This window comes from Piliocolobus tephrosceles, chromosome 14, assembly GCF_002776525.5.
Source record: "Piliocolobus tephrosceles isolate RC106 chromosome 14, ASM277652v3, whole genome shotgun sequence".
Taxonomy (NCBI): Eukaryota; Metazoa; Chordata; class Mammalia; order Primates; family Cercopithecidae; genus Piliocolobus; species Piliocolobus tephrosceles.
This window is the reverse complement of record NC_045447.1, coordinates 60,349,379-60,375,497: the sequence shown is the minus strand read 5'-3', so window position 1 is coordinate 60,375,497 and position 26,119 is coordinate 60,349,379. Positions and strand designations below refer to the sequence as shown.

Below are 26,119 nucleotides of genomic sequence, written 5' to 3'. Positions count from 1 at the left end.
TACTTCCTTAAATTGTACAACATGAAAGGGACATAAATCACATATGTTATTCTTATTTTCCAGTGGGAGGGGAGAGGCCCTTGAGAGTTTGAAGAGGCCATGCCTGGTTTCTACCGGATCTGAGGTTACTGAGCTGGCTTTGAGACTTTTAGATGGAGTACCAGAATTAGGTTTAAGCCAGACTTGGCTTGTCATTGAGGTAGCTGTCAAAGGATGTGACGTTAGGTGGCTAGATGGAGAGCTGCTATTCCAAAATATTCTTTTTCTAGTACTTGAAAGGGATTGCTATATATTTAGAAGATTTAAAAATCTTTCAGAGGTTCCTGTTCTAGGTGAAGGATTAACTTTAACCAGCATTTCCACCAAGGTTCCACAAGAAGCTCCATATCAGAAAGTCTGGGAAACACTGTCTACTCCATCCCTCTTTGCAATTTATTATTTGCTGCAGTACACAGCAGCATATTGAAAACTCTTGAGAAGTCACATGATAAAGAGACCTATTTAACTTAACTCAGAAGCTCTCCTACTTATTTATGGAATCAATCTTGCCTGTTTGCTTTTTCTTTTTCTTTTTTTTTCCTTGTTGCAAAATTCCTAGTGACATCATATGAAACCAGAATTTCATATAACACACTTTTAAAATGCTGCCTTTGTGGTTATTACCTATCACTGTAATGGGGATAAATTTTCAACTAAGAATGGGACACAAAGGGATATGTGTGAGGGGATGGGAAAATCAAGAGAAGGATAAAGTATGTTAAGGGTGACCCAGGGAGGGCCCCCAAACACAATTTGACAGTTTTGCTCAGAACCAGTCATGGTTCTCATTTCAGACATGATTTTGACTGGGTTTTCCTGCTTCCAAAGCCCAGTTGTTATCAAGTGATAGAATCAGATTGGAAGTAGAATTTTGCATCTTCATCTTATCTTGAATTGTCTGGTGTAGGGAGGAAAGAAAGGGAACACTTGGACAACATTTGCTCAGATGGATGTGAGAATAGGAAGGAAAGGAGAAGGGGATGGCAGGGAAACAGAAGGTACGTAGGAGGTAGGACATTCATGATAGAAGGTAATGGACAGGATGGAGGAAAGAGAGAAAGTAAAAGGCTTGACAGGTCAGGCAGATGCTAACAAACTCCCCTTCCTAAGCCAAGAATAAAATAATAGCTGGGACAGGAGACTTCCTTAAAGGTATAAATAGCTCCTTCTATCCCCTTGGTAGCAAGTACTTATTCCTACACATAGGGTTCTGCCATTGGACCTCTTGCTGCCCATGGGTCTGCATTTCCCCAAGCTGCTGGTAGGGCCCAGTCTGAGATCCTAGTAGTGGCCTGCTGCTTTAGAAAATATCACAGCAGTTAATTTAAAGCACAGGGTTAGCAATAGAGAAGGGCCTATGTGTTGTGCAAAAGTCAGAGTGGAGAGGGGCTGGGAAGGGGCTTCCTCTTACCCAGGGTTGTCAGATGTTTCACTTCTTGCATGCAAAGCAACTAGGAGATCTTTGGCAAGCTAAGGCAGCTTAGAAATATTAGAAGCTGAAAGCAAGATATGCAACACATTTGGGAGTATCTCTCTCATGCTGAAGAATAAAACGAGCTAATTCCTCTACGAGGGTACCTTTCAATTTCTTGTCAGTATCCATGTAAAAGTCATGTAAAAACCTTAAATGTTTTTCATAACTTACAAATATTATATATTATTAAAAAGTCACAGCATGTATGGGATGATATAGGGGTTAAGGCAATAGGACAGCTCCCTTTACAAGAATTCAAAATCTTCACATTGCTGTTCCATGGCGAACCTACATCAGAAATGAGATTCTTCCTGGGACAAGGCTATGTTCTGGGATAGTGCCTGGAATTCATTAATAAATACACTTTAAATAAATCTCTACTCAGAGAAAATGGTTGAAATGATATGCCTGTCCTAATGGAGTGGGAACCCTCATGTAGACAATGCTACTGGCTGGAATGGTGGACCCGGCCTCTCAGAGTAATGCTCTTATCTGATACAATAGGGACTGCAGGGACCTAGGGCATGAGCCTACAGTCCTCTGCATCAGAATCAGGTGTCTAGCTGGTTCTGGGTATAAAAGTTACTTCAGATCTTTCATTCCTTTGCATAAATCAGAAAATCACCAGAACATACATCCCCCTCTGAAATAAAGGACACATTAGAAAATTATTGCATGAATGTTTCTATATGTTTTGTGAGCATGTGGGGGAAAGGTACTGGCACAGTGGGTATTTGTGTTTACATTACTGACACCATTTCTCTGAGTGTGTTACATAATTATGATGGTTTGAATTGTTTGAATGGAACAACATGATTACCCATGGTATTGCACGTCTCCAATTCCAAATAAACACAATGGCAAAAACTAGACAAAAATGCAGAAAGAATAGTAAGTCACACAATGTCACTGAAGTCATGCAAAGAGGAAAAAATAAAAATAAAAAATGGGCAAGCAACAGACACCATAAATGAAAAAAAGCCAATGCATACAATTCTAAAATCATTCTTACCTTCTTCAGTCATTGTGTCATAATATTTTAGTTTTCCATATGATCCAAGTTCTACAACATCACAGTAAAAGACACAAAGATAAGGAACGAGCTATAATGCAAGAACTTTGTTTTTACACATTTTTAATTAATCAGATTCAGAGTTATACTGTCAAATTTTGCAATCGTAACTATATGGAGATGTGCAAACATGGGCCGTGTGGCAGACAGCTTTCACGGCCCATTTTCAGAAATCACTTTAAATATATTATGCTACTGGGGGTAGAGTGTGCCCTGCATTACAGAATAGGGCACAGTTATCTTAACATCCAATGAAACAGAGTACTTGGCAAAGATAACTTCACCCCAGGTCTATTGTAACCCTATAATTTTCATACAGGTGACACTCCAAGAGAAAGGGACTGAACAAGGACAACGTCCAGGCTCAAGGAAGTTTGCAGGCACTGTGATTCCTTGCCACAGAACAGCAGTTCAAGAAGTTCATTTCACAGCTTTTCTCCAACGGAACCATTTCCTAGAGAAAAAGGAAGGCTACCTACGAAAATCTAACATGAAAAACCACGTTCTAAACTTCCCTTTCTCTTCTTAGATTTTAGACAGACAACACAGAGTGCTCTGGGAGGAAAAAGGAGGCATGTTCCCAGGGAAGACCACCAGCTCAGATAGGTGACAGGGCAGCCACAGCTCCAGGACTAAGGCATTGGCGGCTGCTGTGTAAACAGCAGGAGGCAGGGCAAGGACCAGCAGCTCCTCCTCTGTGTACAGATCATCAGTGGACTCCCCTGTAATGGCAACCCCTGGCAGAATGTGAGCTGTTTTGAGTGAGCTGGTGGGAGTGGCAGCTGCAGTTGAGGGGAGAGAAGGAGTGGGGATACACCATTTCTGTTTTCTTACTTCAGTTTTAAAATAGCAACTTTTATCCTTGTTTGTCTGAAAATTCTAGATTGTTTTAAGCAATTTTGTGAGCAGGTTAAAAATATAATTTCTGGTCATAACACCACTCTCCCAATAAACTTCAAGACATTAATTAGACTCAAGAGATATTCCTGTGATTCTGCAGAATGCTCCCATGGCCCATTAACCGGGCCAGCTGCTGGGAATCCTCATATGAATCAACTTAAAATTGATGGGTTTTGTGTGCAAGATGAAGGATCTAGCTTAAAATGCAATAATAAATATTCCTGTATTTCATAGTTATATGATACATCATTTGCATATTTTTTCATGTGCCTAGATTTCTATCTAAAATTGTTTTAATACACCAGTACAAAATTATATCTTGGGGAGAAAAATCACATGTTTATGTTTCTACCAAGAGCTGCCTATTCTGGCTTTTCTTGGATACTTTACAAAAGATGCAGGTGCTTCAAAAAGAAACTGAATTTTGTGTAAATAAAAAGAAATTTTTTTTCATGACTTCTGGGGATTTCCATCAGTGAAAAAAAATGTGTGTATATATATGTGTGTATATATGTGTGTGTGTGTATATATATATATATATATATATATATACATTTTGGTATTTTAAGAACAGTATTATATATCTGACATTGTACAAGTTTGGAATTCTTAAACGACCTAAATACCTTCATAAATATAAAACACATAAATATAAAACATATGTTCATAGTGGCTTCACATATATGTGTTTGCATGTGTGAGTAATCTTGGAGTAGATTAACAAATCGTATCAGCCAACTAATTGTTTTGTGACCTCTCTTCCTTCCCTGAGGTAAGCAGTGGAATAAGCAGCTGGCATTCTCTGCCATTTGCTCAGCAAACAGAATGTGGGTGGCTCTGTGTTTGCAAAGTTGGATGTAAACTATATTCTACACAGTGACAATACATCATTGCATCTTTACGGATCTGTTTTTGTGGACGCAAACCTCTGTATGCACACACTTATTTTCACGTATCAATCCCAACTGTCAAACATCTACTTGTGGCAGATGATATTATTCCTCACCTCTTCTCTTACAGAATCATGTATAAATAAATACATTCATATTGTTTAATTATCATTTTATTTGTACACAGTTGGAATCGGAACTGTTCATATCGGACAAAGCTCACACATTCTCGACAACGTGGCAATGTCTAGATCGCTTCTTAGCTGCTTCCTTGGACGATGAATGGGACTGAAGGACAAGAACTAGGCAGAACATAACAAAAATGAGGCTAATGATGGTGGAAGAGAAGGAAGAAGAGTAGCGAAAAGCTGAATAACAGCAAGTGATGTGGCAACTCAAGGCACAGTGAGGAAGCAGCAGAAGGGAATGGTATCTGCCCAAACAAAGAGAACCATGTTTACAGTTTACTGAAGAAGAGTCAGAAAAGAATGGAGATGGAAACCAGCCTGCTAGAATATGGTCTTTAGCACTAACAGCAACAGGATGGTGAGATGGTGAACTCAGTAGCAGCATCCTAAGGAGGATAGGGCAGCACCTCCAGGAGACACAAGGCCCTCCTACCTGCAGCAGGGACTCAGGAGGTGCAGAAAGAGAAATGACATGCGACTAGGACAAACAGCATGCATGCATACACCAGAGCTCATCATGCACCTGGCTGGGGTCCAATAGCTCATGATGCCTCCTGGAAAGTAGCCTTGGCCACTGTCTATTGATAGCCTGTGCAAGACCTAGTCTTGCTGAGAGGACCCAGGAGGCACTCACCTGCATAGGAACGTGGCTTGCAACCAGCACACTCCCCATAATGAATAACCAAGGCACTCTGAACACAACTGGATTAGGATTCAAACTGAGGCTAATCCAAGGTTAGTTTTTTGGGGGATAGGAGGAAAGAAGTAAGGGAGTTAAAGAGCCTATTATTTAACATCATCTAGCACTGTTCGCTGTATCAGTGAAGCAAGAGGCAGCCAGAATTGGAAGAGCCATACATCACCTGTGAATGTCATTCTGGGTACCACCTGGTGCCTCTTCTCTATAACATTTCTCTAAGAAGCCATACAGATGGAGAAGACATTCCAGAACCCGGTGGTCAGTGTTTGAGATGAGCCTGTAATCCGATTGTAAATGCTGCCCATCACAAGAATCACACTTGCTTTCATGTCACCGTGGTGGAGCCCATGTCACTGAGCTGTGATGATCCCATGACAGATCTCTTCCCTTATGTATATTACTGCCCCTCTAGCTCTGTATCACACTCGCCAAAACAGTGACTTCTTTTGTTTTGTTTTAAATTTTAGTTTGGGGAGGAATGAAAGTTGCCCATTAGATGTAACAATTCCCAATTATCTCACAGGGACAGATCTCGAATATGGAAAATATGGTGAAAGTTCTGAAAGGTAGGTTACCATCACAGAAGGAGATGCCAATATAATTATGTAGGAATTATCATCCTTGAACAGTGAACAATAATGTGTGGTCATTACTGTGGATCATGCAGATGGTTCATAATGAAATGCCCAAGCGAGTCCCCAGATTCTGCAACTTCTTATAAATTTGCCACCTCATTTTCAGCCTTGCTTCTCTGTGGTGTTTCTTAGCAATATCAGTGGTTACCGATTTCTGTCCTGTGACGAGCTGATTCAGGCCATATTTCACCTTATTTTACATGCTCTGAATGATCAAGCAAGAAAAATAGCACCTAAATGTGCTGTTCTGCTGCTGTCCTTTTGAGGTGTGCTGGGGAGGGGGAGAGTGTAGGATAGAATATACAGGTTTCTGAAAAGGATTTTTAAAGAAAAACAATAAGCAACCTAGACAAGAGAATCAACCCAAAACAATCTGCCTTTTACAAGTATCTTTCTGAGAGGTGAAGCCAGCTGGACTTCCTGGGTCGAGTGGGAACTTGGAGAACTTTTCTGTCTAGCAAGAAGATGGTAAAATGCACCAATCGGCACTCTGTAGCTAGCACTGTAAAACACACCAATCAGTGCTCTGTAGCTAGCAAGGGGATTGTAAAATGCACCAATCAGTGCTCTGTAAAAATGCACCAATCAGCGCTCTGTAAAATGCACCAATCAATAGGATCCTAAAAGTAGCCAATGGCAGGGAGGATTGAAAAAAGGGCATTCTGATAGGACAGAAACGGAACATGGGAGGGGACAAATAAGGGAATAAAAGCTGACCAACCCAGCCAGCAGCAGCAACCCACTTGGGTCCCCTTCCACGCTGTGGAAGCTTTGTTATTTAGCTTTTCATAATAAATATTGCTGCTGTTCACTCTTTGGGCCCGTGCCATTTTTAAGAGCTGTAACACTCACCAGAAAGGTCTGTGGCTCCATTCTTGAAGTCAGAGAGACCACGAACCCCTGGAAAGAACCAACTCCGGACACATTTTTACTGTGTAATTAGAAATCTCAATAACAATCTTAAGATAATTTTAAACACTGACACTTTGCTAGAATATTTTTTTCCTTTTTCACAAAATCCAGGAGATAAGTGATGATAAAGCATGAGGGGTGCGTGCATAGTTTGGAGACTTACAGACCCTGAGTTGACAACTGGGTCTGCCACTTGTTAGCCATGAGACCTTGGGCAAGTTACCTAATGTCTTTTGAGACTTAGTTCTCACCCTTACATAAATGAGAAAAATACTAGTTGTATTCTAGAATAGTGGTGAGAATTACAGGTGCTTAACCTGTAACTGACAGATAATATTCACTAACTATATTGTAGGTATTATTATGACTTTAGTGCACCAGTTGGTTTTCCTTCAAACTAGTCAGGAAGCTCCATACATAGTACTCTTCTGATCTTTAAAAATCAGAGTGAACTTTGGTATCAAGAGACCTTATCATTATAATGCAGAACAAGGAGATCTTGTAGCACAGTGGAAATTTTGGAGTCGATAGATATAGGATCTAATCCAGACTTTGCTTTTTATTACCAGTGGGACTTTGTAGTAACATAGCCTTTCAAAACCTTAGTTTCCTCATCTGTAAAATGGGGCTCATCCTAGTACCTCCCTCAATATGTTGTTGAAAGGAGCTTTGTGCTATGCCTGGAACATTGAAAGTGCTCAAGCTCATACATATAGAACCCATCATTCTATGACTGGGCCAAAATCTAGTAAATGATGAGTTGTTCAGACTAAGATAATATGTCACAAGTGACCACCTAGGATTTGAACATTGTTTCTAACATCCTTTTTACAAGTTTATATTGGAGAAGAAACAGGTAAAAAGAGAATGACAAAAATAATGACCGATGATGTCATGCGAAAGGAAGTCTATGAATGTCATTTATATTCTTTTGTATAATCTAACATCAGGTACATTGAGACCTGATGTCAGTTACATTGGTATTATTTAAAGAATTACAACTCAGAGAAAGAGATAATATAAAGATCATTAGGTTTTGGTTTTTGAAAGGGAAGCTCAAAAGGGACTTCAGCTGTTCAGGAAAGTGGTATTGTCCAGTGGTTAAAAGAGTGGCTCCTGGGGTCCAACAATCCTGGGTGTGAACCCAGCTCCATCAGTTACCCATGTGGTCTAGGGTAAATCTTTTAGCTACTCTAAACTTCAATGTCCTTATTTGTAACATGGTTATAATAAAAGTTCTTATCTTATAGGATTGATGTGGAAGATAAATAAGTTAATCTGTATACAATGCTTAGCCCAGTGTTTGGCAGGCACATGGTAAATATTCAATAAATATTAGTTGTCACTATTGTCACTATTATTGCCTCCACACGCATCAATTCAGAGTTCAAGCTGAATATTCAACATTTTCTCTGGTCCCTTTATCAGCTGTAGTTTGAAAGGAAAAATAATATTGTTAAAGATAGTGAAAAAATATGATTTGAATAGCAAGGAACATGGAATATCTGAAACCACCCATGCAACAGCTGTAATTCATTTACTAATTTCAGATAATCTGTTTGAGCTCTTCTAATAGAGTATTTCTAAAACATGTTCTTAATTTTTGGGGGGGCAGATGGATAGGAGGGTTAGGAAACTAACATTTTCATTAATGACATCTATCATCTTGGGTACATTTTTGCATGTCTATAAATTGAAAGATTATATTTACAAAATCAAGCAAAAGGTACTTTCTCATCAAATCCTATCAATTCTGGGCTGGGGGTTACAAACACATTTATTACCCAGCCTTAGAAGTGGCAAAATATTCCATTTTCTTCCTCTACTTTTTTTAAAAAAGGATTTATGAGGTGCTATGTACAGATAGGCCCATTGGTTTCTTTCATAGAAACAGGAGCTTGGTTATATTACATGTGACTAAGGTCCACAGGGCGAGGGGAGAGAGGGGGGCACTAAGGTGATGTTGATGCTTCTGTAAGCCACACTCACAATCCAACCAGTCACAAAGTTTAATTCCACCCCAAATGTACTCAATTCCACCTTTTCTGCTCCATTTCCACTGCCCTGGCCTTAGTCTGAGGCTTTGCCTAGACTACTGCCTTGGTCTTATTTGCACTCTTCTTCCCTCATCCTTCTTACCACCTGTCTACCCCCAGCACCTTTCACCTATCTTTCTCATCGTTATTAAGGTAATCATTTTAAACACGAAGTGAAAATACAACACCTCTCAATCCTGCACATACTGTGATTTTGTGTTGGAATTTTACTATGTCTCCTAATTTACTGAATCTTTCAGAACGCTGTTGAGGTTCCCTCCTCCATGCAGCATTCCTAAATGCCCCCATCCCTAATGTTAAATCACTTTCCTCCTGTGTGTCTGTTCCAACTATACACTTTTGTTGTTGTGCTCATCTCATCAAATGTACCTTAACCTACTTGTTTTCTGCCCTTTAGGGCAAAGAGTCATTGTACTCATTTTGTTAGTTTCAGCACCCAGCAGAGTAAATGGGCACTCCGTATGTGTTCAACAAATGCTGCTAAGTTGAATTAAATATATATTTAAAGTGCTCTGTTAATCTTGCTCACTCTTGTTGCCTTTGGTACTGACACTTATGATTCTTCCCATTTTAGTGTTCTAATTCCACAGCTTCAATTATTCTGGCTTATAGTGTCTCTATGGGGAGGAAGCCCCATAGGTGTGGTCTTGACTCTTGCAATTCCCTTCATTGCTTCAGTAAAGTAGGAGGACTTACATCATACAAAAGAGCCATCAGGAGAGTCCTCAGCACACAGAAGACAAAATGGCAGCACTGTCTTTAAAAAATGGAGACGGAAAATACTGGTGCACAGAATAGATGCTGCATTCTGGCTAAAGAACAACTTGGATATACTCCTGGATCCCATCTTGTGGCCTGGCTGGATTCAGCAGTTTTTGCTAGGCAGAGAGAATCAGTGCTAATTTATATCCAGCTATTGGGTCAGTACAGCCAAGTTTCTACCCTCTGGTGCATGAAAGCATCCAACAATATTAGAAAAATATCCAAGGGGAGGAGAGGAAAACCAGTAAAATGAAAAAAAAAAAATAAACTCCAGCCATCCAAGAAGGGAAAAAGGCAAGAGATAAGAGAAATATGAGAGGGCAAGAGAATTTGAGAACACAATGAAATTAAGGGGAAAAGGACTGGAAGACATAAAATTAATGCCACTGATGTGACAGTAATTCAAGGTAAAAATGATCCTTACAATGATATATCCTACATTACAGTATTGTCTGGCATATTATTTTCCTGAATATTTGGTTCTTTACCACAATAGAAACAATCACCCCAAATTATGAATAATTTACAGGAATAAATTTAAAGTAGAATGTTCATAGAACCCTTTAAATTCCATCTGTTGTAAGTATAAATCCATGTACCATTACTCCTATTAAATACTAGACTGTATAAGTGGGATTACATAAGTCAGTTTAAAATCCAGGATGCAAAGAAAGGGTGGAAGATTAAGATACCTTTCCCATATAGTTATGCACCTTAGATTAAATAGCAAATGCCTGCCAGTAAACCAGAGATTTGGTTACGCAGGAGGAGCTAGGGCATGCCATTATCTTCTGACCCCCAAGTGACTCCCAAAGGATGGCCTAAGAATGTTTCACCAGAATTGAAAAATTAATAGAGTAAATGCTTTTGTAGATTTTTATCAATATATTGGAAAGATAATTTTTTTAGTCTGCTGAACACCTATGGACCCCAGGTAGAATTTTTTTCAAGTCTGCTCAGTAGCTATGAACCCAAATGAAATCTGGCCTTTTGGAAGGAAATGAGTTAAGTGTCATGCCATATGATTTCCTTCTCATTGTACAAAGGATAGGAGAACTCTGTAAATACAGACGCTATAATTATACAGCTTTGGGATAACTTTTGCTTAATGAGAAGGTGATGAATAGAAAATCGGTTCCCACAATATCTTATAGATAGGAATACCAGGACCTGAAGATATGGCACATGATAAATAGGCTTCTTTTTGAGGAAAGAAAATATAGAAAAGATAATTAAAGGTCTTATGATTGAACCACTGAAAGCTGTCTAAAGTGTTGATGGCTGCAAGAAAAAATGAACAACTGATAGCAACTTATTTGGCAAATGCCTACAGAGAACTAATGATGTGGCAAGCACTGTTCTATGTGCCCTACAAATAGCATTCCATTGAATACACTAAACAGCCCGCGACAGATACCAATATCTTTCCTATTTTTACAAAGGAGGAAACTGAGTTACAGAGAAGTTAAATAACTTGCCCAAGGGCACACAGCTAGTCAGAGGCAGAACTGGGGTTTAAACCAAGGTGGCTGGCTCCTCACTGTGTCTGCTCAATGACTAACTCTGCTATTCCTCCCAAGAATCTGATGGGAAGAGGTCACCATGCACACCCCAAGCAGGGTAGAGGGTTTTTCTAAATGGGCACATTATGTGATGTCACCTTTGGGCTCCTAGAATCAGCTCTTTATGGTCTAATTCTCACTAGCATTGACAAGATGGGGTTTAGCTCTCAGCTCAAGAAAATAGTCATAACCTGTTCCAGATAGGAAACCTTGCATGACCTACTGCATCACCTATGGAAATGTGCTGCATGAAAAAGAAAAATCAATAACTGGATAAAAGTTTTTTTCCAGAAATAGCAGAGGAGAATTTTAATCATAAATAATTTCCTAAAATGAGATTGATTTACTATGGAATTTCATTCCTGCCAATACTGGTTGTTATGGCCTCAGAGCCTTAGAGTAAAAAACAAAACTACATTCACGATTGGTTTTTTGGGCTTAAGTGCTGCTATCTGGGAGGTCAAAGAGAAGTAGCCACTGCAGGTTACTGCAACTGCATATCTAAAGGTCAGGTTCAACAACAGCATTTAAACTGGTGTTCAGGGAGTCAACTAGTCTGGGGCAAGCACTGGCAAAATGTTCACCCAGAGTCTTGTCTGTAGTGGGGGTCTGTAAAGGAGAACATCCCCAGTGGGGTTACCACTCATGTCAGCTTGCAATGGCAATATGTTTCGAGAATGAATGAATGAATATATGAACACGCACACACACATACGCACACTCACACACACACTAAACAAGTCTAATATAGACCTGTAAACTATATAAGCAACAATGCTGCTTGACTCTTTACAAATGTGTATGTACACATGTGTATAACATAGCCTCATTTGAGCTCAAGGACAACCTGTGAAGGACAGTTTGTTGTGGGTGAGATGATTCCTCAGGTAAAGAGGCAAGATTTGGTGGATCTGATAATGTGAGGTCAGGAGAGAAATGGATCCTGACAGCCAGTTGAGGATTGAATTTACAATATGATCAGCATGTACACATGAGTGTTGTGGCCAGTGCAAATCCCAGATGGAAGAGCCAACTAGAAAATGTGTTCCCTAGTGTCAGAGAAAGCCATCTCATCACTGAATGCAAGTCATTCAACCTCATCCCGTGAAGTGAGGGTCCTGCTACTTATTAAACACTCAGAGGTGTCTTTAGTGTAAACGCCTTCCATTTGGGAGAAAACACCTCTGGATGCCCTCATATCACAGATGATGTTTATATAACAATATACATTTTGTATGGGAAGTCTTTGGTAAATGAAAGTGCTTCTTCACCTTCAGTGACTGCCCCCATCCTTTGGTCCCTCATGTAATCGCATCTGTGACAGCTGCTTTTTATCTCTGGGAACTCTTGAGTCTTCCTTTCTGAAGGAGTTCCCTTTTGAGCATAAGTTCCAGAGGACAAAGATGAAGCTCTGATTTTATGGATACTTCATTGTCTTTTTCCTTCTTCATGATATGCTTGTGCTCAAATGCCATCAAAATCAATTTTTTTTGGGCAGGGTGCAGTGGCTCACGGCTGTAATTCCAGCACACTGGGAGGCCAAGGCAGGTGGATCACCAGAGGTCAGGAGTTCGAGACCAGCCTGGCCAACATGGCGAAACCCGTCTCTACTAAAAATACAAAACTTAGCCAGACATGGTGGTGCATGCCTGTAATCACAGCTCCTCAAGAGGCTGAGGCAGGAGAATCGCTTGAACCCGGGAGGTGGAGGTGGCAGTGAGCCAAGATCACGCCACTGCATTCCAGTCTAGGTGATAGAGTGAGACTCTGTCTCAAAAATAAATAAATAAATAAATAAATAAATAAATAAATAAATAAATAAATAAATAAAAAATAAAAATAAATCAAGTTTTTGGCCACATACCCTGTGGCCTTTACTTCAAAGTCAACATTTTCATTGGAGAAAGAAAGAGAGAGGGAACTTTTCTCATACTCAAAAGCACTTATTTCAGTAAGACCATTCACATTCCCTTATGGCTCAAGTAATATTAATTTATAATGTGTACAACACAAAGAGAGATTCAGTTTCAACCATTTTTCACATTCAAATATGAGAATAACGCTTTACTATTCCCTAAAGAGAGGAGCTTTTTAACTTGTCCTGTGTTTGCTCTATGAGAGGCATTAATGGCCTGTCCTCCTCTATCTAGGGATTGATACTACTGTCATCTTAGTAAACCACAGCCAGTAGATTGGATTTTATTTTTCGCAAGTGAAGATTTTCACTCATTTGCCTATTCATTTACCAAGAGGAGGCTGCGTGCAAACATCTTGGTAATATAAGCTGATCTAAATTTTAAGATAGAAAGGTTACAAAACTGCCTTTGAGTTACCTTCTCCACTTTTAGATAAAGGGTCATGAAATGACTTTCTTTTGGGACCAAACAAAAATTTATAAAAGCTCATTCTGAAGCTTTTTTTTTTTTTTTTTAAATAGAAGCTAAAGAGAAATAAGCTCTGGTATTTGGTGAGACAAAAAGCAAACCCAGCAAGCAAGTGACAGTTTAATCTTAGTGTCAGCTTCAAGTTAACATTAAGTGTCTGTGTTAAAAACTTGGAAAGCCTTTACAGAACAGAGAGATGTGTGAGCATGTGTGGCCATAGATAAGAGTCCTGTGTGAGTGAAGTGTCCAGGTTCAGAAGTCAGACTTAGGAGCTCGGTGACTACGAGCAAGTCATGCCACCCCTTGAATCTGTGGTTCTCCCAGAGGTAAAATATGTATATGACTTCCCATAGCCACTGCTGAGAGAATTACATGAGATGACTTTTGGTTGTGAGGCACAGAGTGGGTACTACAAGTTCCACTTTCTTGTTTTCCTTCTCCACCATCTCTGAGGCCCCTAGTTTCCTGCACTGAAATCTCTCTCTCTCTCACACACACACACACACACATGCATAGACACTCGCACTTCCCTAGCACCCCTCAACAGGAGAGACTGCTAGAGCGTTAGTTCAGTGGGCAAGGAGCATATGCCTGCTCATTTCAAAGGAACCACGTTTTGGTTGGGACAACAATACATAGTTTGGGGTTTCCATAAGCCAGTCGGTTCCTCTGCTCATCCAGGCTCCTCACCTCCCTCAAGAACCTGCTTTCAAAACTCACTTTCTCCAGGAACACTTCCCTAAAGGCCCCTCCTCAGGGTTCACACAATGATCTGGATTTCCTGAGGGTCTGGCAAACCTTGCTTGCCTGCAGCCAGTGCTCACTCTGTCCAGCGCCGTGCCTGCTGTACACGCACCAGGGCGCTTGCTACGCCAGGAGGCCACTTACATGAATGTGTGCTCTCGCTGCTTCAGGAATGTCGGCCACATCCCTTCAATTGGGTGATTCAAATGCTCTAGCAAGCCCCTTTCCTGCCCCGCTTAGTGCCTCACCAAGAGCAGTTAGTGAATCTGGCCAGGGCAGTGGTGCTTACACCCTATGGCAGTGTGCCCCTCCAGAGCCACCTCAGAGGAGACCCCAGCGGCCTCTGATCCAGCTTCTTCACCTTCCTCCTAAATACTTCAGCCAGAACATCTAAAAGCTGCTGCTTGATGATACCTCTTGATCTCTGGTGAGCACATCTTTTCTGTACTTCTTTGTCAAAAGTAGTGGACACTAGGACTGGGATTGAGTTGCACATAGAATTTAATTTGGAGAGAACTGACATCTTTATAATATATTAGCATTTATTTAGATCTTTTATGTTCTTCAGAAATGATGATTGTGATGATTTTTGCCATAAAGTTCTTAAATGTTTCTTTTGGGTTAATCCTTGGTATTTTATGGTTTGGTTGCATTTGTGAGTGGGGTCTTCATTGCTTTCATGTTTAAATAATCCTTTAGTTCAGCAGTCCCCAACATTTTTGGCACCAGGGACTGGTTTTTGTGGAAGACAATTTTTCCACGGGTGGGTGTGGGGTGAGTGGTGGGGATGGTTTTGGGATGAAACTGTTCTACTTCAGATCATCAGGCATTAGAGTCTCATAAGGAGCCACAACCTAGATCCCTCATATGCACAGTTCACCATAGAGTTCGTGCTCCTATGAGAACTGAATGCCTCCTATGATCTGACAGGAGGCGGAGCTCAGGTGGTCATGCTCACCCACTGACTGCTCACCTCCTGCTGTGTGGCACAGTTCCTGATGGGGTATGAACTGGTACCAGTCCACGGCTTGCTTTAGTTCAATTACAGGTGCATTAGGTAAGTATTATTCCTACTTTTATGTTTTATGCTTTTATGTTTCTTAAGGTGTCTAGTGCACGGATTTGTTAAATATTGGTATTAGTAATATAACTTGTTATAGTGAAAAAATGTAAATCAAAATTTGAATCTACACAAGGAAGGAGAAATTACTATAATTGTAGGAGAGTGTGCAAGAGTCCACAGAAAATGAATAAGAACCTTCATTAATTTCCTTCTCAAACTCAACACTAAGTTAAGAAGTGGATGTTATTTTACAGGTGTTTGATTTTTCAAAAGGAATGAATGGTTAAAACAATAAACATCTTAGCATCTTGTTGTGATGGTAATTCTCCGAACATATAAAATTAGGCTTGGGGAATGTAATAAAGGAAAGAACTACACAGTATATCAAAGAGAAGAAAATGAAAGGAAACGAGAGAAGAACAAAGCATTTAGATGGAAGAGAGGAATAAGGAGACGGGAGAACTCATCAGGAATATGTGAGGCAGACAGCAAACATTTCCCATTGCAGCAGTGACTCCAGGACTAGAGAGGGAGATATTCCATTATACAGCAAATATTGACCAAGCACCTACGTAATAACATCCTTGCTGTGCTGGTACTATACAATGGTCGCCAAACCAGATGTGATCACTATTCATAGCTGCAAGAGAACCATCAAGTAAGTAGAACTTTGTTGGTCACAACAACAGAGCCCTTTGACAGGGCATGGATTAAGAAAATCTACATGGCTAGAGACATATATTCCCTAGCAGAAGAATTATAAAGGCAAGTACTCATTCAATTCATTTAGCAAATATGAATTGGGGCCCACTTGTGCCAGGCACTGGGGATAGAGCCAAGCCTGCCCTGAGTCCTGCTCTGTTGGAGGTATAAGGGCCAAGACAGGCAGCATACAACAAATAAACACGTTCATGGGGACAAGTGTTAAGGAGAATGCAGAGCAGGGTGAGGGAGAGAACTCAGATTCACTTTCATTGTTTTGCTTCTAATATTTTCAAAAGGTTGCTTGCGTAAGGCCTCTGATCAGGTGATATGTGAAGGCTGACTTGAAGGAGGGAGACCAGGAGCCAACTGGATATCTAGAAAAAGGGGGAACATGTGTAAGGGCCCTGAGGCAGGAGTGTGCTTGCAATTTGGAAGGAGCTGCTAGGCAGTCAGAGAAGCAGAACAAGGGAAATGACATGTGAAAGAAAAGAGAGAAGGGTAGAGAAATGAGGGGATGGGAAGGAGGGGAAAGGAGGGCAGGGAGGAGGGAAGGAGGGGTGACAGAAGAGAAGAGAGGATGAGAGGAAGAGAGGTAGCGGGAGGGAAAAGGGGGAGAGAGGTAGAGGGGGAAGTTGCAGGGGGTCTGGGGTCTCTGTAAGCTCTAGGGCTTTTGCTGTTGGTGAGATGGTTTTAAGCAGAGGTGGGGCATGATTTGACTTACATTTTAGGGGAACCAGGATTCCTCTGTGGACAAGTTTGGGGCATGCCTTTTCTGGGGAAAGATTCAGGACCACTGTGAAATAAATTGGACTCATGGGTCAGCAGACAGCCCTTCAAAAAGAGGGAAAAGGGGAACTTCCATCTCTTCCCTATAAATTGAGAACTTGAGAAGACTGGACAAAGGTTACTAGGGATGGGAAGAAGAAGGTGAACACATTTGACTCTAACTGGGCTCTACTATGGAGTTACATAGTGTGGTCCTGGGAAAGTAGATTTCCCTAAATCGATCTCATCTGAGAAGCATGACACTTGTGAGGAACTGCTCATGAGAGGTGGGAGGAACAGAGAGTATTAAGCAGTAGCGCTGGCTCTGACAACCTGCATTAAAAAGCTGGCTCTACTATCCTAGGACTGTGGCCTCAGGCAGGTAAGGAAACCACGTGGGGTCTCAGTTTCTTCATCTATAAAATGAGAATAACAGATTCTCTCTCATGGGCTAAGAGAATTGAGTGAGATAATGTTTGCAAAGCGTAGTACCTGGTACCTAGTAAGTGCTCAACTGTGAAAACCAAACACTATTATTATCACTATTATTCACTGGAACAAGCAAGATTCTATCCTGAGGTCCTTTTCTATCATTTCTTAATAACATTTAGCATTTAACTGGCACTTATTCTCTGCCAGGCCTTGTTGTAAGTGCTTTTCATATATTAGCTCATATACTCTTCATTTGTTTTAGTTTCTTTTTTTTTTTTTAATTTAGAGACAGGGGTCTTGCTATGTTGCTCAGGTTGCCCTTGAACTCCTAGGCTCAAGTAATCCTCCTGCCTTAGCCTCCAGAGTAGCTGGGATTACAGGTGTGTGCCAACATGCCCAGTGTATATTAGCTCATACACTATTTAAAACAACCCTATGAGGTGGTATTATTACTCTCTTTCTACAAATGAGGCGGTTGAGGCACAGAGAGGGTAAACAAATCATCCAAGGTCACACAGCTAGTGAAGGACAGAGCTGGGAATAGAACCCGCGGGGTCCAGTTTCAGTCAATCCTCACTCTTATTAAATACGGTACTAGACTACCTCTCTGCTGATTCAGTGCTCATAGTTCTTTATCAAAGACAGGAAATAAGCTGGGTATAGTGGCATGTGCCTGTAGTCCCACCTACTCAGGAGGCTGAGGTGGGAGGATCACTTGAGCCCAGGACTTCAAGTCTAGCCTGAGCAACATACCAAGACCCTGTTTCTAAAAACAAACAAAAACAACCGATAGAAAATAATTTTCATCTTGAGTCGGGTACGGGATCTTCTGTGTTTGGTTTCCTACTACTCAGCAGATGGAGAGAATGGCTTTGGAACCAGATGAATGTGGGTAGAGATATAACATCCATCTGGGCAGGTCACCAAGCTGCTCTGGGCCTTGGTATTTATCCATGAAGTGGGGATGATGAGATACATGAGACAAATGTTCAATAAGTGGAAGCTACTATTGCCAATAGTGATAATGCTATACTCTGTTCAGTAAAAATACTACCATACACTAGACCCTCTATTTTTAACAACTTTGCTATCTCTTTGGTCAAGGTGGTAATTTTCACCCCTGAATTTCTAATAGTCATATGCCTTGTGGTGACTGTGATTGATCACCAGAAAAGACTGTGGTAATCCCTCTCCGAAGTCTTTGGGAGAAGATATATGCCTATATGCCTGCTGGACACAACCTGCCCGTTCCTGTCTAGAGATGGCAGCCTGGGCTGCAGAAGCTTTAGGAGCAGTTCAAGATCACACGTTTTACAGTTTTCAAGTCTTTGAACTAAAACCACCAAGGCACAGGACCAGGAGGACATGAAGGAGGAGAGGGGAAGAGTTCACCATTTTTTCTCTATGCTCCTCTTTCCCCAAAAAGGTCAATCCTGAACATCTTTATCCCCAGCATTCTATTTTCTTCTCCTTGTCCCAAACCAGAGGAAGAGAGAGCTTTTAAAAAACTCTCTCTGGCAAATGAAGTTCTTCAAGTCTTCCTAAGTAGAAGTGGTAGTAGTGGTAGTAAGCAGCAGCAGCAGCAGCAGTAGTAATAAAAAAATCCATCCCTGATCCAGGGATAGGTCTGAGCTCTTGTGATTTAAGCTGGTGTCTATACCAGGAGAACAAGGAATGCTGGGTTGGACATGGGGTTACACAAGGAGGCAGAGTAGCAGAAGAACTACAAACACAGACTATGAGTCAGACAGACATAGGTTCAAATTCTGGCTCTGCCATTTACTTCCTCTGTCACCTTGCCTTGGTGGGGCATACAGCCATAGCCTTTTTACATGTCAATGTCCTCTGAATGATGGAGTAGGGCTGATGGAAGGATTAAATGAGATGGTTTATATAAAGCACTCAGCATAGTGCCTGGCCTATAGTAAGTACTCTGCAAATGTTGGTTGGTGATATCATTATGAGACAAATGATAGGAGAAGATACTTCTCACTGCAAAAGTGCAACATCCAGCATCCTTGTTTTAGGTTCATGAAGATGTACCCCTGAGCAAAATACAAAGGCTTGTTTAGAGAAAATGTTAAAATCAATATAGGACACTGAATTTATTAGAAAGGACAATTCAGATAGCCATCCTGTGATCTCAAAGACCAATAATCCTAGTTCCCCAAGTTTTTCTTATAAAGGAAAGAAAATATTTATTCCAACCATTCATCTGCCTTAAGCAGATTCCGTCTTTTCATGAACAATGTCCTGTTTAGAGTTTTGTGTCCCTGCAGAGGCACTGCTCAGCTATGTTTGAACTAATCCTTCACCTAGGCAGGCCAACTCTGTCCCCCCTACACAGTGTGGTCTATCCAGAGCATACCAATGAACAATGAACAGTGGAATCAATAAGCAGTGTATGTCCCTGAAACAGACTGAATTAGATCCAAGGTGGTTTCACCATGTTCTTTGGTATTCCTCCCAGTGAGAGGTGAAGTCTAATTTCACCCCCATGAGTCTGGGCTGGCCTTAGTGACCGCCTGACTGATTGAATGCAGTACAAGTGACATCCTGGGATTTCCCAGGCTAGGTCATATGAAACCTTAGAGCTTCTGCTTGGTCTTCCTGGAAGGTTTGCTCTTGGAACCCTTAACTACCATATAAAACAAGTCTATCCACATGGAAAGGTCCTGAGACCACAGGGGGAATCAGGGGACCCAGGTGAGCCCAGCTTTCCACTGTGCCTTCCTTTGTAGGTGTTAAGCTTGAGTGAGGTCCTTTCAGACCTTCTAACCTACCCATCCACCAGCTAAATACCACCAAATGACCTCCAATGATGCCACATGGAACAGAATACTCAACCAGGTGATCCCTGATCAAATTCCTAATCCACAAAATTATGAGTAATAAGATGGTGGCAGTTATAAGCCACTAAGTCTTGGGGTGCTTTGTTGCACATCAACAGATAATGAAACACAAACACTCCTGGACCCTTATGACTCAGACTCAGACTGAACCAACCACCAATGAAGGCTTTTGGTAAGGGCTCAATCACTGGATTTTGGAAGACAATGACACCTGAGTGGCACAGATGAGACAAAGGGGAATGTGTTTCCATAGGCCATCTGTCCTAGATGCTGTTTTCAAATGAATTTGAATACTTCCCTTTTGAACATACACCAGATGCCAGTAGTGCCAATGCACTACCCAGCCAGGTGAACATCAGTGACATGAATGAACTGTTCTTTAGGGCTACAAGGAAGCTACGGACTGCAGCATTTATGCCATCAACTTGGTGATGTAACTAGCATGCTCTATATTGTTAAAAGGTGGCAGTTTGGCGCAAGGACATGTGAATTCAAGTGATTAGATGCATACTAAAAGAGAGATGACTATTTCTGAGAGCTGTGGGTTAATTTTTTGGCTGTTCTCGGAATGGAAAATGATTGTGAATTTTGGGGGAAAAATACCAGAGCAATCTGTTTTCTTGGCCGCCTGCTATGGAGCAATTTTAAAGCATTGAAGTGCTTTCCATATTTTCTAATCACTCAAGTCCAGAGCTGATTATGGCTCTCAGCATCTCTCAGATTCACACCACTGGAGCCTCCCACATCTTTCAGGGAGAGGTTTCACCTTGAAAGCAGGTGCCCGGATTCAGAAGGCACATCTTGCTACAGCAGGAACACACAGTTTAATTGTAGCACAGCTCACAAGGGCCAGGTGTTTTGGAAAATCACTGATGGCCCAACTCTGAGATAACCTAGATTCAATTTCCCTTATCTCACAAAAATAAAACATAACCTCTTCTCCAAACAGAAAAAACGAAAACAAGCCCTACCAGAAACTGAATTCTTCCAAACAAAAACCAGAAACATTTAGATGATTGAGACCTGTGGGCAAGGACATGCCCGCATTCACAGGTGTGCACACACACACACACACATACACACACAGTTGTATATGATTAAACATCTCTAGAAGGAGCTTCATGAAACTGGAAACTGTGGTTTCCTCTGTGGAGAATTGGGGAACTGGAGAAAATTAGAGGGTTGATGAAGGAAGAAGACTTTTTTTTTTCACCTTAAACTTTGGAATATTTTGAATTTTTAAAAAATTATATATTGTGTTACTTTTCAAATTAATGAAATAGAATAATTCCAAACCTGCATATGGCAATTAAGATGTGCTAGGTTGTGTATTTAATGCTTTGTGTATATTCACTTTTTAATCTTTACAATAACCCTATGATGCAGACATCATTATGTATTTTCCTGATTTTACAGATGAAGAAACTGAGATACGGAAAGGTTAGGTGACTTGTTCAAGGTCACATAGCCAGTAAATGCAGAACTGGGATCTAGACCCAGAGTCTGGTTCTGGAGTCTGTCCTTTTAATCGCCACATAATACTGCCTTGCCCAAAATAAACATACTCAGGCCCTTGATCATAATTGAGTTGGAGTAGAAAAAATTGTTCCTATCTTCTCTCACATGGTCAATCAGGTCAATATCATGACTTTGGACAAGTTGCTTAATCTTTCTGGGCCTACACCGCTAGTGTGTACCAGGTATTCTTCTAGGCTTTGTGGATAACTAGAGTCCCTGGTCTCAAGAAACTTCCTGTATCTTGGCAGAAACAGACAATAAACAAACAATCCAGAAACCATAATGTAAACAATAAAGGAAAATTAAAGTGTTCATTGACAGATGAGGATTGGGAACTCCAATTTATGCTGAATGGTCAGGAAGTGTCATTTACACAGAGTGCTGAAAAATGGGCAGGAGTAAAGCAGGGAAAAATAGAAGCGGGTGGGGGAAAGGAAAAATATTATAGTAGAGAGAACAGCCTATGGAAAAATCTGGGGCAGGGAAGGGGTGTTTGTCTGAAGACAGAAAGGTTTGTGTGGCTAAAACAGAGTGAAATTGAGTTTGGAGCAGGAAGCAGATCATGTAGACCAGTGGTCCCCAAGCTTTTTCGCACCAGACACTGGGTTTTGGGGAAGACAACTTTTCCATGGCCGGGTCAAGGAGGATGGTTTAGGGATGAAACTTCCACCTCGGATCATCAGCCATTAAATTCTAATGAAGAGCACACAACCTAGATCTCTCTCATGCGCAGTTCACAATAGGGTTCAGCCTCCTATGAGAATCTAATGCAAATGCTGATTTGAGAGGAGGCGGAGCTCAGGTGGTAATGTCTGCTCTTCTCCTGCTGGCACCAGCTCATGGCCTGGGGGTTGGGGACCCCTGATGTACCATGATTTGGCTCACGTCCCACCTCCAACTGCCATCTAACATGTTTGAATTGTGCATCCTATCAGCAAAAATTTTAAATGTATATAAATAGGCATCTATATTCATATAGATATCTATATTCCTATCTATTATATATAGATACACACACTAAAATACGAACAAAAACATTTTCAAAAATAGAAGCTAGGAAGAATGACAAAGTAAATGATGAAAGTGCTGATATTTTTCTCCTTGCTTCCCAAAGGATTGTCTTGCACATCTCCTGAGCACCTCATCTCTACCCTGGGACTACAGCTCTAATCCAGAAAGCAGCATGGCCTGTGTTAAGTGAGATTCAAAGAAACAGAATCACTTATCATGAAACCATGAGAACTCTCCTGACTTTGAGGGGGGCTCCTTTTGCACAAACTACTAGTTGTGCAAGGATTTCACAATTTTCATAAGAGCCCTGGGAAGCCACTGAAGGTTATAAGTAGAAATGACATAACCTGATTTACTTTTTAAGACAATTACTTGGGCTGCTGAGTGAAACATATGTCTAGGCAGTGGCAATGGAAGAACTGAAAGACCAGCTAGGAAGCTACTGCAGGAATGCAGGCAAGCGATGGAGATGGTTTGGAATAAAGTGCTGCAGGAGGGAGAGCAGTAGATACATTTGAGATCCATGTTGGTGGTGCTACATTTTGTGAAAGGAGAATAATGATGTTAGCTACAAAGCATTATTGTGAAGCATAAGTTTACAGGTGTGAAAATGCTTTGTCAACTCTAAGGTGCCAAAGATAACTTAATATTACTACAAGATGATGAAACCAAATACTAGAGAGACCCTAACTTGCCCAAAGTCACACAACTGCTTAGTAGTTGGGAGGAAGGAGTTAAAGCAGTTGGCCTGCAATCTTTTTACTCCTTTCTCTGGGGGTGTATCCCAGGAGAAAGAAAAGAAGGCTGGTGACCAGGTCTAATCTCCTTGTCAAATGAACTTCTGCATAGATAGAGTAATGATATTTAGGATGTCCCTGGCTAACAACTACCTCTAGTAAATATATCCCAGAACCTGTGAAGGAAGGCTCCTTGGAGAATATTACATCAGCTATACAACTCTCATATTCCTGTGGTATAACAGGAAGATGTTTTGTGATTGAAATGCCTCATGCTCTGCAAGAAGAGGCGACCCTGTGTTCCTTATCTATTATTCTGAGTGAGATGCGTGTCCAGTGAAGGAAGACAGGTCCTTGGGAGCCATTCTTGGGTTGCAGATTTTTCTTTACCTCATAAGAACTTCTTGATTGCTTATATTCTTGAACTTATTTAGCAAAGCCTGATATTGGATAAGATCTCTGATTCATATAACATGACTTGACAATCAGATCGCCTGGCTTCATTCAGTGGCACATATCTATTTCCTAGGCTCTATTAGCTCCTGTGTAACATTGAGCCCAATTATAAAGTCCAGGGATGAAGGGGAACATACTTGGTTATATTTGAACCCCTTACCAGTGGCAAAACTAATATTTATTTGACACATCTGATATCTATCAACTTGAAAATAATTTGGGGGAATATTTACACAATTGAAGAAACACAATGTATTTGCCCTCACTGTGAGTGAGTAACACTGGAAGTACACAATAATGGGTTGTTTGTGATGGTTCATGTGATTACACTGGGAGGTGAGCCAGGCTTTTTGGGTCTCCAATGACAGCTCCCAAGCAGTTCTAGAAGAGAGGGCTTTTTAGATGCATAGATATTCACCTCCCACCCTCCAATTGTCAAAGAATCAGTACAGTCTCAGTGTTCTGCCATGAATATCATTCCCCAAACCACTCATGGACCTCCTAAATCATGGAGTTCTTTTTCTCTCTTTTTTAAGGTGCACAATTTATCTTCACACACATTTTTGTTTTGAAACTTAGAAATGATGACAAAAGAGAACTGTTACTTTAGCTGGAAGGGAGGGAAACCTTTTTGTCCTCTCTGCTTCATAACAAACTGTATTTATGCTTGAGGCATCAAAAGATAGAATGAGCACGCACACCTCACATCCTACTCCTGGTACAAAAACCACTGATTGTGAACTGAGCTGTTGAAAATAAAGCACGTCAAAGGGCCAGGGCTGCTTCTGGCAGATGCTAAACAAGAGGAGGCTAGCAGGCGTGCATGAAGACAGCACAAACATGTTTTATACAGAGAAGCCTTTTGACATCCTTTTTCCCCCAAACAAGTTCCCAAACCAAAGCTTGATGTTTACCTTCGGCGAGTGGGTCAAGGGTGTGTATCATGAGCTGGAAGATGCTATTCCTCATGAGACTGTTGTGGAGGGAGGCAGAGCTTCCACCTCGCTGGAGACGCGGCTTAGCCTGAGCAGAGAAACCAAAGAGGTGGTTAGTCTCAGAAATGAAAGGCAAGTGCATTATAGACAAGATCCTCACTTAGTGTGGTGGCCACTCATTTCTGTCGCATGATCACACACTATTGAGCCAACGATTTTCAAAGTACATTTCAAAGCCCCTGAGGGAATGTCTCTCACATTCTTTCCTACTAAGTGAATGCGTTGCTTCCCTTTTTAAAAAGAGCTTTGTAAATGCCAGACAATGTGTTATATGCTTCACATCCCTTCATTTATCTCGTTTGCAAAATGAACCCTATGAACTAGATGTTATTATTCTTCTTGTTAGATAGACGAGGACATTTCATCTCAGAGAAGTGAAATGAGGTGTCCAAGTCACACCAACAAGAAGTGGAGGCTGGAGGAACGGATCCCAGGTCTGCTTTTCTCAAAGACTGTTCTCTAATCCAGTGGGTGGTCTCTAATATTTTTGAAGTGTGCATCCTATCAGTAAAATGTTTAAATATATATAAATAGGCATCTATGCCCATATCTACATAGACACATATACTAAAATATGAACATAAAAAACACTTTCAAAAATAGAAGTTAAGAAGAATAACATAGTAAATGATGAAGGTGCTAATGTTTTCTCCTTGCTTCCCAAAGGCTCGTCTTGCACATCTCCTGGGCTACCTCATCTCTACCCTGGGACTACAGCTCTAATCCAGAAAGCAGCATGGCCTATGTTAAGTGAGATTCAAGAAGCAGAAGCTCTTATCATGAAACCATGAGAACTCTCCTGACTTTGAGGGGGACTCCTTTTGAACAAACTACTAGTTGTGATCCTTTAGCCAAATAAATGTAAATGAAACTGGTAGGTGAGAAGGAAGAATGACTATCTAGAGATAAGGTTACCGACATACGCTTTTTCTTCTATCTTCAAAAGCAAACAACCTAAAAACTCCCAAACCCTCTGTATTTTGATCGGTTTTTAACCTGAATAGGAACTGCTGTCTCCCCATGGTTGATTTTGTGCTGATCATCACAAGGGAAGACTCTCCGAGGCAGCCAAGCTTTATAGACAGGCAGATTTAAGGAGTTGAAAGGTATTGTAATGTAAGGGAGTTAATTTCTTATTGAACTTTCAGTGTAAAAGTTTGACATGTAAATTTTCTGGGGTAGGTAAAAATAAAATACTGTTCTCCACTATGTCTTTCAAACTTCTGCATAATAGGGTTTTCCAAAATATTCCATCATACTCCAGAC

The 26,119-nt window shown here is 40.9% G+C and overlaps 1 protein-coding gene across 4 annotated transcripts in view; it reads right to left on the bottom strand.

The window, feature by feature from the left end:
* SLC24A2 (solute carrier family 24 member 2) overlaps nt 1-26,119 on the bottom strand; it is a 276,630-nt gene that overhangs the window by 85,530 nt on the left and 164,981 nt on the right. For 2 of the 4 annotated variants that reach the window (XM_023190029.3, XM_031934080.1), the window contains exons 4-5: nt 24,773-24,881; nt 2,526-2,576 (exon numbers count right to left, since the gene is read on the bottom strand). In XM_023190029.3, coding sequence (XP_023045797.1) covers nt 2,526-2,576; nt 24,773-24,881 — 160 coding nt within the window. The remainder of the gene's footprint in view (nt 1-2,525; nt 2,577-24,772; nt 24,882-26,119) is intronic. The other 2 variants (XM_031934081.1, XM_031934082.1) reach the window with 1 other exon arrangement.